The sequence below is a fragment of the Rhea pennata genome, chromosome 8, assembly GCF_028389875.1.
Source record: "Rhea pennata isolate bPtePen1 chromosome 8, bPtePen1.pri, whole genome shotgun sequence".
Classification (NCBI taxonomy): Eukaryota; Metazoa; Chordata; class Aves; order Rheiformes; family Rheidae; genus Rhea; species Rhea pennata.
In genome coordinates, this window is record NC_084670.1 from 23,840,756 (window position 1) to 23,855,181 (window position 14,426).

Sequence of the window (14,426 nt, forward strand, 5' to 3'; positions counted from 1 at the left end):
TGCTGCGTTAACTACCCTCTCCTCAGAGGAGTGACTGAAATTATGCCCTTGCAGTTCGGAGTAGAACTTGTCAAATCAGTTTGACGTTATGTCAGTTTAGAAATAGGATTCCTAGCTGAAAACAGTGCTTTAAATCTAGCATTTGATATAAATATCTAAAATGCAGAATTAAGAAAATGTCAGAACATAATAAAAATAGCATACTAGAAAAAATGTAAGATCTTTGTCACACTAGAAGAATATGCATCGTGCTCACATCACTGTAGACATTATACAGAGAAAGAAAGTTAGGGCAGTCTAGATGAAGACTGAAAACAGTCATTAAAGGAAGCTTCATTCACTGCCTAGAAGTTAACAAATAGCCACAAAAGGCACTGTTTTAGCAAGAACAGAGCTGGAGTATTGAACTACATGATATTGCTTACAGACAAAAGCATCAGTGGAACCCATTCTGAATTTCTACTGTGATTGTTTATTTTTCATTTTCCAAGAAGAAAAAAAAGTGGGTATAAGATCTTCACATAGAAATAAACTACAGGCAAGTAAGTTTTATATTTTAGTATTCTTTATAATCCATTGCTAACAGTCAAGCCAAAAACTATTTGGATTGCTATTATTTGTTTCAGTCTGCAGCCTGTCAGATTTACATTTTATTTCATGATAAACACCCAGATCCATCCACGCACTGCATTTCATGTGTCCTTCTTTTAACTTTGCTTGGCAATGCATTCAAAAATGCATGATCTCCTCTGACATTAATTAGGATCAGCTAATATGAACTTTAGTAGGCAAGTCATGATTTTGTATGACTCTGCTGAGGGGATTAACCCAATCAAATGTTCTTGGAAAAAAAAGCACTGTCCGTCATATTTGCTTGATGTAGATGAGGGGCATCATTGGTATGATATCAGGGTTGTATAATTTAAACTGTCTAAACAGGCCTAATGAAAATGACACTAAATTACTCTATTTGGGATTTTTTCATCAGCTCATTCAGTAAATTGTCATCCCATATACACTGAAATGCTAAGACAGCATCTGTAGCTTTGTCAGTGAAGCAAGGAAGATAATATACCAAGAGTCAAAAATAAGTAAAGTAAGTGCATTTTAAATTAATTTGCAAGTGATATATTTAGCATTTTGTAGTAAAATGAACAGTTGTGCAATTCAGAATTGCCCAGACTCTGTAGGAATAAAATTTAAAAACCTTTCATTTAAAAGAAAGCTTCCTCCAGAAAGCAATGTGATGATGTATTTACAGACCTTCCCACCTTAACTCAAGCAGAGTTCTCATGGGCTACCATAAGAACTGGCCCATGTGAAATAACACTAGGCTTAAAAACTGTTTCGCTACCAGTTAGGTAACTTGTTTTAAATAAATAATATTCTTGTTGGTCTAGGATAGTTTTCAGGATCATGGTGATTATATGGCATGCAAAATCTGTGAATCCTAGCCAATTCACCAGCTCAGGTAGACTTTCATACTGGTTCAGGTTTAAAGTCAGTGGAGTAAATTCAAGTACTTTCCTGGAAACGGAGTTCTGTGCTTAAAGGGCTTTTCTGAACTGGGGCTCCTAAGATTTAATCCTGCAAAATGTTGAGTATTCTCAGCTCTGAGAGAGCTGATGATTCGCCATCTTTCTGGGTCAAGCACAAAGAGTCTTGCTCTATTGGAAATGCTCATTTTTCTTTTCTCTGAGTTTAAGAGCGGTTTGGGGGTTTAACTACACGAGTGGAACATTGGCATGAATGTTTAATAAGCAGATTTCCAGTGACATATGCAAGTCTCATTCCCATATGAAAGTCTCACTTTTCTAAGTTAATTCTTTCCTCTCCAGCCATATATTTAGAAAAATCAAAAATATTTGGATAAGCTAGTTCAATGGCAGCTAACAAGGTTTTGGCTCTGATTTAGCAACACCACTTAGTTTTAATAAATATATGTGGTAAGTATACAGATAACAAATATGTGAATCTTAGCCAATGTTATACTAAATGGAGAAAATGTAAAATGTTTCATTTTTTAAAGTGACAAAGCTGCAGAGAACTGAAACATTGGGAAGGCTTTTACTGGTAAATCAAATGCAACCACATTACACAGTGGGCTTGCATCTATATTTATTATGCCTTTAATTTCTTTATATACAAAATAGTTTTCTTCCTAAAATGAAATATTAAAAAATGCTGGATTTCTCAATTAACTGCAAAATTACCTCAAATGGGCAATTGTAAATTTTAAATAAATGAATGTAATTTAAATTTAAAAAAAGAATTAACTTGACATGCTTACAGAGGGGAAAAAAATTAACAGAACTTGAAGGGATTTTGATTTTATAATGTCTTGACAAAGTCCTAATAATGCTTTATTTCAGTGATTGCACTTGCAAGCATGGTTAGTAAGGATATGACCAAGTAGACCCAGAGTAATAAATTGTTTTCTTTGCCTATTGAAATAAATACATACATGTTAAATATTGTCTCACACCTGTAACAAAGACAGTCTTGCAATCACTTCAGCTTCAGCTTCTTTTAACACCTCTGAGAACTGTAACAACTGTAATGGTACATGTGTTAAGTGAAGCTTGAGGGTTATCCTGCAGCCACTGTCAACCCAGACTGACAAATGTCAAGCCTGCACGCTGCAGACCACTTTTCCCTACCTCCATTTTACTTATATTCAGTGTATTTTGTTGGCAGCATCAAATTAATATAGTGAATCACAGTGAACAGATGACTGCTACTGTCATCTTCCCATCCTTTAAGCAGTCCTCAGATTGAGATCAGGAAGAAATTTCCTTCTCAGTTCCTATGAGCCTTCCCCCCCCCCCCCCCCCCAAATCCTGGTGTGTTGTTTTCTTGCTGGGATGGGTTGGCAGTACTATTTAATGCCCTGTTGTTGCGAGGACATTAATGATACCCAGTGTCTTCCTGTGACACACTGGAATTGGGGGTTTTGATCTTTCTAACATCCAAAGTACGCAGCAGGCACTGGGTAGTGTTTCGCAGCCTATGGTATTGTATTGGCTTATGAAGTAGATGGTCTGCAGACTCCTGCAGGTTATATATCTGTGGTATCAATTATGTTTTGTGAAAGACGGAGGCTAGATTCAGTTACCAAACATTACTGGGCCTGTGGTCTGCACTATCTTCTGATTTGATCTACCACTTGCGTGAAAGGGCTTAGCTTAAAGTTTTATTTAAGGGAGAGTAAACACTGGAAACAGCAAAGCACATACCCTTGTGACAGAGTTTAGCAGGGATGCTTTCACTGACCCTGGGCCAGCTTTTCCTTCTGTGGATGACATTATGTGTCAGTAGGATTCAATATCATAGGCCTTACTTTCCTTTCATAAACACTCATTTAAATCACTATAACTGCATCATATTCACCAAGCTGTTTTTAATGCATGAGAATTGGGCCCTCTGTTTCTAATGTAATTCCAAGCCTTTTGTCTTTCAAGATGTTCTATAAATACTCTTTAAACAAATTTGACTTCCTGCATTCAGTATCTATCTCAGTTCTGTGCCTGTTTACATAGGTTTCATACATCTGATTAACATCAGAATTGCCAGCTTTTCAGATGGTGCTCACTGAGGTACAATCATGCTCAGTCTTGCACAGTATTTTTGGCATTTCAGTATTCAGCTTCATTAATGAATGTTGTTAGCTAATTGACTGGATTATTGTTGTGGAACGATGTTTGCCAAAGGTAACTATTCTTCTTTAGCATGCCAAATGTCCCAAGTGTCATCTGTAATTTATAGTTAATAAGCACTACAACAACGGATGACAAATGTGTTTCTGGTAACATTTTTCCTGTTAGAGTTTTTCTATTGGATTTTTAAATATTTCACTTCCCAGTTCAACTCTATTTTGTCATTTACAATACTACTGAGCTTCACCTAACACTAGACCAACTGCCAAAGATAGTTATCAAAGTAACACTGTTTCAGAGACATATAAAGCCAGACTCCCAGCAGGTAGCCCAGATTCAGGAATTGATTTGTATCTTTTGCCTTCAACAACAGCAGAGATCAGAGAAGTTGCCAAAACATAAAGGTGTCTGAGATCTCAGTTGACAGTGGAGTTACTCTGGGTCTACACTGGTCTACATACAAATAAGATATGATCCTTCAGTTAAAAAAAGGAAAAAAAATTGAACAGGAGTGTTAAAAATGAGCTCTGCTAGCAACAGTGTTCTCTTTCAGCTAGCTGAAAGCTGAACACTGATTTTGCAATTGCATTAAAGAAAAGGGCTGTGATTGAAAAAGAACACATTCCCCTACAGTAAGACTTGTGGGAGGAATCTGGTTACCATAGCCATTCTTGAATTATGTCATCGCACATCTGGAAAATGTGGGGAGTCAGTCCAATTGCATCTTCTATCCATCCACCAGGATGCAAGAAAAATGGAATGAAAGTGGCAGATGTAAAACCATATCTGAGCAAGTTTCATGTTGCATTGCTACTCACCACAATTTATCCTTGTGGAATATGTAGAACGTTTAACATCACTGATAAATACACTGTCATCAATTTAATGGCAAATATCCACACAAGTTAATATATTACTCCAAACTATAAAGGAAGACTATCTTGGAAATAAGTAAAGTGCATTTATATAGCCCTATAAAGACATTCAGCACTTCTCAAAATATTTAGCAATATAGATAAGCCTATTTTAATAATGTAAAACATTTCACCCTAATGGCATATTGATATATCCATACTAAACAAACCTTTCCTAATGTTCATTAAACTGTCAAAAACATTCTTACCAAAACAGAATTTCTGTTAAAATCACTTACTCTCAAAGAACATGGTGTCTTCTTCCTTTATATCTTCTCTGATTATTTTTTTTTCTTCACATCATAAAGTGTCTCCTCCTGAAATGACATGTGTAAACAAGTAAATGGACCTATAGTAATTATATTCATTGCTCCATATATCATTAATAGACAGTCTTCCTTTAATACTGGAAATGCACCCTTTGTTGGTATTGAATGAATTATTACCATACGTAGACCTGAATCCAGTGTGTGTGTTGTCTTGTTTCTGCAGACTGTTATTGTAACCCTTTTGGTTCAGTCCATGCTCGCTGTAATGACAGAGGATTTTGTGAGTGTAAGGAGGGAACATCAGGGCCTAAATGTGATAAATGTCTGCCGGGATATATCTGGCACAGCTTGGGCTGTCAACGTAAGTAACTCTGAGAGCTGCCCCTCTCCTGCAACCTTGCTGCCTCTGCGTCTGTATGCTAGCATGTGCAGCTAGGGCACAAAACGAGCAAAACTTCTACGAGCTTTAATAGTGCCAAACTGCCCGAACCTTTGTGGAGCCTCCAGTAAATTGACTGTGCTTTCAGTGTTTTCTCTCTTTTTTTTGTTAATGCCTGGAGGAGCTCCCACTGAAATATGTAAATATGAGTATCTTGACAACTGTGAAGTAAGTTTTCTGTACTAAAATATTAGCATATTAACTCAAACTTTAAATTTCTTACTAAAAGAAAAAAGGTGATTTCTCTGCATGCTCACTTTATTCTGTACTAAACTTCAACTTTTTGAGTAACTTAATGGTCTGCTTTCGTACCTTAAACTATGTCTATATAACGGCAAAACACTGGCTTATTACCTGATATAATAGTGAAACATTGGACAAAAGCTAAAGATAAAAAGTTGAGGTATACTTAACAACCTTAAAAATAGGTGCAGAAATTTTGCATAAATACTGGTAGAAGCAGATGTTGTTTCAATGCTCACCTGTATATTTATCTTCTTTTCTGAGTAACAGAGATCTTGTAAACATCTGAGCACAAATAACACATCAGTATACACAGAATTAGGATTTTATTACCTATTTCTTTTGTAGTAGACTCTTAAAATTTATTCTTTGTAACCGTTTTGATCACCTACTTCCACAAACTCTGGAAAAATCTTTTTATGTTTTTATCTTTCACCTTTTCTCCCTGCCTCTGTGAATTCTCCTCCACACATATTAAAGAGAGATTTCTACAAGAGCCTGCTTTTGATTTATAAGACTGAGAAACACAAGAGAAAATGTAATTACTGACAATGATTACAATGATTAGCTGAATATTACAAAATTTGCTGTACTGCCAAATATTATAAAATACTCTAAAACAAATGCGGATCATAAAGATTGAGATTACTGCTTTCCCCTTCAAATGATGAATACTTCTGAAGTAGAAAATCTGGGATGGTTCATCTAAGTGACAAATATGTCCAGAAAGAAAACCAAAAAATGAAGAGTTTCAGGAAAATAGTAATAATTAACCAATTAGCATTCAAACGAAGGAATACATGAAAAGAAAGTTTACATGGGCAAGGCTGCTAGATGTTACCCAAGAAAACTGGACTTTCTTTGTTTCTGCCAAAAACTCCCATTTATATTTGGCAGGTTATATAAATAATACTTTTTATATGTAGTTGTTAACTGTATTCTCATTTTCTGGATGCCTACTCTTTTATTTACAAAATTCCAATCACTTACAGTTGCAGCAGAAATCAGGCAAAAGAAAGTTTAAAATATGAGCCCTTAGTATTATTATCCTGAAAAATTACATCATAGGTATCTCAAAATAAGCATTTAAAATCACAGAATCTTCATCTGCTTGGGTACCCCTTATGTAGAAGGATACCACCTCACCTCTATCTCACCTAGACGTTGGCAAAATAAGCACTGGTATTTGTGAAGCACTGAGATATTCTTGTGCCAAGAACCACAGGAAAAATAAAAGAAAAAATGATTTTATGCAGTAGAATTTGAATAAAGTGCAGAACATACTATGGCCACATGGTAAATAGTGGGACTAAGGAAGACATTAAATAGCTGAGAAATTGAACAAGGCTCTGTGGAGCAAATTGTACGATCATATAACTCATGATAATATAGCATATATCTCAGAGAGTCAAACCGGTTACATATTAATTGTGGGATTTCTTATCTTTTCAAGTTTTGACATTGTAACCTCAATAATTTTCTTTTAAGGAGGATTTTTGTGTGTCCAACATATAATTAGCCTGATTTTAGCTGAATCAGAGTATTTGAACTTCAGATAGTTTCTGGAAAAACTAGTCCTTTTATATTTACTGACGAAATTAATTAAATGTCTCTCACTGTGTTATAATTTTCTAAACAAATCTTAATTTGACCATGTAACTGTTAAATATTCTCCAAGTTAGGTCAAATCATCTGATCAAATTCAGAAGAACTAGATGCCGTTGTCAGTTATATCAAATAGATATAATTGCCATGTTTTACTGAGCACACGTTGATTTAAATCTGTTGTTTCAAGTCTCTTCATTGAGGAACAGAATTCCAATTCATTTAATTTTGTAGTGAACCAATTTTAGTTGTGTTTATGATTTTCCTATTGAAATCTAAACAAATGACCGGGCAAGCAAGCAGAGCCCAATACAAAAGAAAAAGAAGAAATCATTTTACTGCATTAGCAAAGCTTGAAAGGATTATTCGTCTGAACAAATAATGTGTGTTTTTGATTTGATTTCCCTGGGCTTGTGCTGTACAGAAATACATATGTACAAACGTGGAGACACGGTGGTTTTTGGTTTTGTTTTTTACTTTTTGTGATATTTTTAATGAAATCTGTTTTTGTGGAGCTTTATTGCTAGACATCATTGACCTAAAGAAACCTGAAATTTGACCTATAAATAAGGTAAATCTATTCTGTAGATGGTTTAATTACTCATATGATTGTTTTTCTCAAAGTGGACTACTAATATTTAAAATTAAGCCACTTTGCTTATTAATAAAACCATGAAAGTCCAATTGTGTTCTCAAGCTCAGAGTATATGATCTGATAAATTACTGTTCAGAGTCTACCCTGTACTACATGTGCAAAACACACAGACACTATTATCCTCAGAAGTATTCATTTAGGTAGCTCACCCTCACCGCTTTCATCTAAAACCTGTGGGGATCTAGGCAGAGAGCTCATCACCTGCGTCTCTGTGCGTACAGAGGTCAGATGCAATTTTAGACTTTGCCTCCCAGATAAAAAGCACCATGATAACAGCTGTTATCTTACTGAATTCAGCATTACCCTGCATCGACACAGGGTCAGCAAGGTCTGGTTGTGCAGGGAGATTTGCTGCCCTCAGAAGAAGAGCCCCAGCAGATGCGGCTGTCGCTTGCACTAGTGCCCCGCTCACCCCTGGGCCCGCTCGGGCCTCGGGCCCCGGCAGCAAGGGGAGCTGCCGGGCTTTGCTCCCCACCTGCCTTCCAGGTGCACACGATGGCTCTCGCACCCACACAAGTGTTAGATTAGAGTGCAAAGAATGAATTAAGAGCAGAACAGTCTGCTCCTGAAACTTTCAAATTTCCAGAAACATGAGAAATTACCAAAATAGCTATTTTTAATTTTTTCCCTAGAAATTGCAGCATTATCTTTAAAAAATAAACATAAAAAGAGAAGGAAAAGGTCCAAGCCAGGCAAGAAACTTAACCAAGTACAGCTTTTGGGGGCCAGTCTTAAAGGGAACATGGCGCTTTGTGATAAGGTGAAGCCTGTAACAGTGTGGAAACATTTACACTCTGAAGAACTGCCTGAATTTAAAAAAATGGATGAAGGTGTAGAGGCAAAATATTATCCAGGAGCATTCATTTGATTTTCCGAGTTTACTGGTCATGATTTTGAGTCTTTTGTATTTTTTTTATCCATGACAGGTGACGGAATTCTGTTGCATACATGCTGGGGAATTGAAAAGAACAGCTTTTAATTCCACATGCACAGGAACTGATTCCAAAAACAGCTGCATATTTATCCAATCAAACAAAGAACAAGTGACTCTTTTGCCAATCTCAGCTTAGCAGCACAGCTCGAATTTTCATTAGGCGTGATCATCCCATGGGGGAAAAGGTCAGGGAAGGTCCAACGATTAATATTATTCAGAAAATCACTACCTCCCTTCATATAGTCAATGAGCAAATAAAGAAGTTTAACCTTCAGTCCTGCAGCCAGATCCCCCCAAAGGCCTAGACTGCATACAAGAGTTCCCAAAGGTAGTCTTGCTACTAGGTTAAATTCAGGGCATTATTCAGTGTGAGTCATTGCTTTAAGTCATCTTGATTCCATGGTGTAAATCTTAAACAATTAGCAAATGAGATTTGGCTATATCTCCTGTGTCAAGCTCTGAATAGTTTCTTTTATTTTACCCTTTCTTCCATTTTAAATAGCTTCTCTTAAAGCAGGCAGAGGATTACAATTACACTCCTATCCTCAATGTTCAGACTGTGCTGAGTGCTTGCATCTGTTTTCTGTACTGAGCTTGTATCACTCTGTAGCCTGTTAGAGAATTCATATTCTGTCACAGCATTTCTACTTATATGATTATTTAAATACAAACATTTCTTTTGTCTGCATTTTATCATGTATTACAAATGTTAGAAGCCAAGGTATTTGATCAAAATCATCATACAGACTGAATTTCTGAAGAAAATCAAATCTGAAATCGTGACCCTGTGAATTAGATTAACATTTGGTTTTGGAGGTTTATATTCACAATTCAATGTGAAAAGGTTTGCTACCATCAACTTCTTGAAAAACAAACACCTTTCTTCAAAAATATATCATATTCTTCTTTCTGGAAAGATTAAATACATAAATGTAATTACTTCTCCTCTTAAATGATAGTGAGCTTTTTACATGCATGTGCACAGAGATGTCCTGTTAGTCCTTCAATACCTGCACATTGAACTTGTGCATGAAGAATTTTGCACTGGAGAAGTACAAATTCAGAGTGGGGATGCCCTGGTTTCCAGCTCACTGATGCAACTTTCTGTGCATGGGGCTATGAGCAATCCATTTATGTCTTTTTATCAGTGACAGTTTTACTGTTCTTTTAGCTGGTAGGGACACAATGGAATTTCCCCTGCACAAGTGCTTTATATACCTTCAGTTCTGATATGTTTTGATGCCAGGACCGGTGCTAGTAAATGTCCTGCCACACTCAGAGTAGAAGGGGAATAAAACGTTGAAAGAAATTATTAAAAAGCATAAAATTCTGATGGGGTTAAACACCACTGTCCCCAAGGGAAGATCTTCCCCTGTTTTAATACATGAAATACTTATTTTACAATGTCTCTCTTACATGATTGTTATACAAACTAAAGAAATCATATGTATACAGGGTTTGGATATTAGAGCGACAGACTCTGCTTCAGACTTCTCCAGTTTAAATCCAGAATAATTCTCCTGAAATCAGTCTGGAATCACACTGCTATAAGTCAAGGTGAAGTGCAGTTTATAGATGTAACGACAAACAAGCAAAATTACAAACAGAACTACAGAGAGTTATTGACCCCGTTTCTCAGATGATACAAAATACTGTGATTCCACTAACCTCAGGGAAAGAATGCTGAAATATTAGTGTATGTGTAATGCCGTACTGATACCCAATGTCTTGTAAACCTGAGAAAAGGTATCAATGTGCTGATTAATCCATTAATTCCAATACCTAGGGCCTATAGAATAACCTATGGATACAGTGACACATAGAAAACTTCACTATCAAAGTATGGATGCCATGGAATTATATTATTTTTTAATGAGGCTGTCTCTCAAGGAAGAGGATCTTTTAGGTCAGGAAAACAAGTGTCAACAGAAAATACAAACTCTGTAGGTAATGAAGATGATTAACTGAAGTTGCTTCTGTTCATAAAGAGCATAGAGGAGAAGATGAAAGCACAGGATGCTTTATATAGTTACTATACAGATCTGTATAATTACTGTAACTTACAGGCAGGCTGAGGATCAAGCTGGAAGTCTCAAGCTTGGTCTTAGCACTGCTGCATACAGAGTCTGTGGGGTATCATGGCAGCATAAAAGGCCATGGAGGGACCAGAATCGAGGGACGTAGGCGAGCACTCAAGGATGTGATCTCAGCATCTCGATGCTGGGAGGAAGGCCTCTGTAAGACAGGAGTACAACCGTGAGTTAGGCAATGCTTGTGCACCTGGAAGCCCAGGGAAATAACAGGTCATAGAACAACCAGGAAGACAGGCATAGGGCAGAGGACTAGTGAGCATGGTTAACATCTTAAGAGGCACCAGGCTTTTAAAGACTCAGCTATTAAAATCAGCTCTCCAGCAGATTTTGTCTGATCACATGGTCATCAGACCAAGAAATTGATCCTTTGCAACATTTACATACCTGATCTTTAAGAGAAGGTTTTTTTTCACAGCAAGGTGAGGGATTAGACTGGAGCAAAGAGGTCATCCTCCTCTTGATCCTGCCCAGATATCGACTTCAAATTCAAAGCTGCTATTCCATGGCTGTCTGAACTGTGCTAACTGCAGGTGCCCCAACCCCTTCTCTCCCTGTTCCCAGCGGGTTAGTCCCACACCCTTAGTCAGGTGCTTGTCTGACCCTTTGTTGAGCCGTTTCCGAGCTAACTCTGCAGGACACTAACCAGACAACAACATAAAGAACAATTTTCTGCTGCGTTAGTGCTGCAGCAGGACTCCGCAAAGGGTGAAACAAGCAGGAAAGCCAAGGGAGGGCATAACGCACAGAGCGACGTGTGGGAAATGACGTGCCCGGGCTGGCAGCAGGCGAGGCTGGATTAAGCTGCGTGCAACGGCTGCGTGGCTGTGGGATCAGCATCCTCTTCTTTCCATCGTTAGATCATTCATGTTATAGCCTAGCAAGTATTTTTACCAAATAAAGCCATACAGTTTCAGGTGGATAATTAGGAGTTCTAAAAACCTAAACTAGTCTCTACTTTCCTGAAAAATAAAACTAACCTACAGAAAAACAAACAGCTAAGATACCTCTTGTACCAAAGGGGAATCATAACCTTTTCGGACTGCAAAGCTGGTATTCTGCATGCAGAGCCCCAGTGCACACTCATGATGGATATGAGCAAGAATGCATTTCTAACTAGGCTAATTTAAAATCACGAATACACTTTTTAGCTTCTTCAGTATTTTTGGTGCTGTATCATGGGAGAGTTCTGAACAACTGAATATTAGGAAATTCATAAAAAGTTAAACAAGCAGCATTATTTGTTTTCTTTAGTCAGATGCTTTAAAATGGTTAATATTTGATAGCACAATGATAAATATTTTAATATAGTATATTGCAGTCAGTTAGAAGTAGATCAAAAAGAGATACAAAGTAACCTCCAAAAGATAAACTTTTATTAGGCACATGAAATAGAACATAAAGCTTGATAGCAATTACCATATAATCTGTTCACGTTTGGAAACATATTGAAGGGGAAGCATAACTCAGCTAGTTGTTATGAATTATTAAATGTTCATCTGAACAGTGATGAGCAAGACTGCTCTTCCTCTGAAAAGCTGTCATGCTTTCCTTTTAAGTCTGCTCAGTGGCTGTAACTTCTGTATAATTTGCCTGCTGACTACCTTTTTATGAGGATGGAAGTAAAAGATCCATACCACCACAGACACACAGTTGTGACATTTTCATAAAGGGGCTAAAAAGGGCCATTTAAGTTCAAGTAAAATAATCTCCATCCTAGTTAATTAGAGATAAAAACTATTGACCCAAAGCAATAAAAAATAGCCAACACTTCCTACCCAGCGATGTAACTGACAGCAATGCTGACACCAGCACATGCTCATTATTAAGGCTTCAGTATTCAGAGCTTTAACTTCATTTACACATGTGCAAATATAACTCTCCCAAGAGATGCTTATATTCCCAATGATAGCAGTATGAAAACAAAAGTTTAGTATAGAAAGGGCTGATAAGTTTGAACTTGCAAAGTTCTGACTTCCTCCCCCTAACAGAAACTAACCCCCTTAGTGTTAACTAAACATGAATGCTTTTAAAATGTTCTGCATTAATAACTGGATGCCATGAAAGTAGGTCTATCAGGATTCAATCTACTTGTAAATCTCAGTCTGAAAGGACTAGGTTGCACCTTCAATGGATTTCAGAGTTCTTCAGGTGCAGGAGCGGAGATGGGATTAAGGGGTATTTCTGCCCTGGATTTGAACACGCTGGAAAGATGTAATCCTAAAGGAATCAGTAGTTTGTACAGAGTTGAGTACTGTACTGTACTGTCTGACAGCTGATGAACTCAAGGCTCTTCAACTGCATACTACTATTATTTCAAGTATATTCCAAGAGAATTTGTTTTTCTTTGCTCATTGACAATATTTGTTATGAATAACCTGTAGAGTTGGAAAAAAAACTCCTCAGATTGTTTTAAAGAAATTTAGTTGAGCTAATAGATTTATTACTTAGTATCAATGAGTACTTCATCACTGAATTCCTGACAGTAATCAAGATCTTTCAAGAAATCTTAACTAAAACTCCTAACACAATTGCTTTTTTTATATTTCCTTATTCCCTTACATATTTTTACATTCCTTATTCACTCATGTTACTGTTTTCTGACCATCCTCCCCAGACAGTGGTAGGGCTAATCTTCAAGACCTTTCACTCCTGTGAGTCAGGTGTTTATCCATCTTCATGTTTGCCTGCTTGCAGACAGTAGAACACCTAACAGCAGGAACTCGAGGTCTGCACTGAGTTAGACCACAGGTCAATTAACCGCAGTATCCTAGATTTGACTGTAGCCAGGAGTATTGAGTGATACGTTATTCAGCACAGGCATCCAAACTCTAGCAGTCTATGGTTTAGAGACTTTCTGAGCCAAAGATTTCAAAAGTATCTTTGTACTTAGGAGGTCTCTTTCGTCCACTAATTCATCTTTGAGACTTTTAGAGTTTTGTTACTCAAGTATCCTGATCGCAAGTCCACAACTTAATTATGCAGCATGTAAATAAAAAAATTCCTTTTGTTTAACTGGCTGACTATTTCATTTGGTGCCTCCTAGACTTGAAGGAGGAGGCAATAAGAATAAAAGAATAATCATTTCCAATTCACCTTTTTCATACTCTTCTATGTATAGTATTCTATACTGATTGACTGTATATACTACTATATTTTCCTTCAATCTATCTTCCTTTTCTCATGCTGAAGAATCCTCTTCTGGTTAATCTCTCCTTTTATAAGAAGTGCTTATCTCTATCATCACTTTACACTATTCGTTTTCTGATACTAATGTATGTATTTTCAATATGAAAGACAATGCCTTTTTCAAGAGATTGGCACATCATAATTTTTTTTCGGTGACATTGCAATGCTTTCTATTATTTTTCTTTGTCCTAATAATTTCAAAATTCTATTTGCCTATTTCCTGATAGAGAGCATTAAGTCAACTTTTGTGGTAAATTACCCTGAACTACTTTTAAGGTCTCTTTCCTAAGTGATTAAAGGCAGTTATCTATAGGTACAGTGTTTTTGCTATGGATTACTCTTTAACACCAAATTTCATCTACTATTTATTGCACAGTCAACCAGCAGCATAAAAAATCTTCTGCAGATCTTCAGTCACATTACTTTTGACTA

General features: G+C 36.8%; 1 protein-coding gene across 3 annotated transcripts in view; it reads left to right on the plus strand.

Annotated features, from left to right (window-relative positions):
* NTNG1 (netrin G1) overlaps positions 1–14,426 on the plus strand; it is a 154,044-nt gene that overhangs the window by 123,328 nt on the left and 16,290 nt on the right. Inside the window, exon 8 of one of the 3 annotated variants that reach the window (XM_062581244.1) lies at positions 5,063–5,200. The exons of the other annotated variants lie outside the window; for them this stretch is intronic. Coding sequence (XP_062437228.1) covers positions 5,063–5,200 — 138 coding nt within the window. The remainder of the gene's footprint in view (positions 1–5,062; positions 5,201–14,426) is intronic. 3 annotated transcript variants of the gene reach the window in all.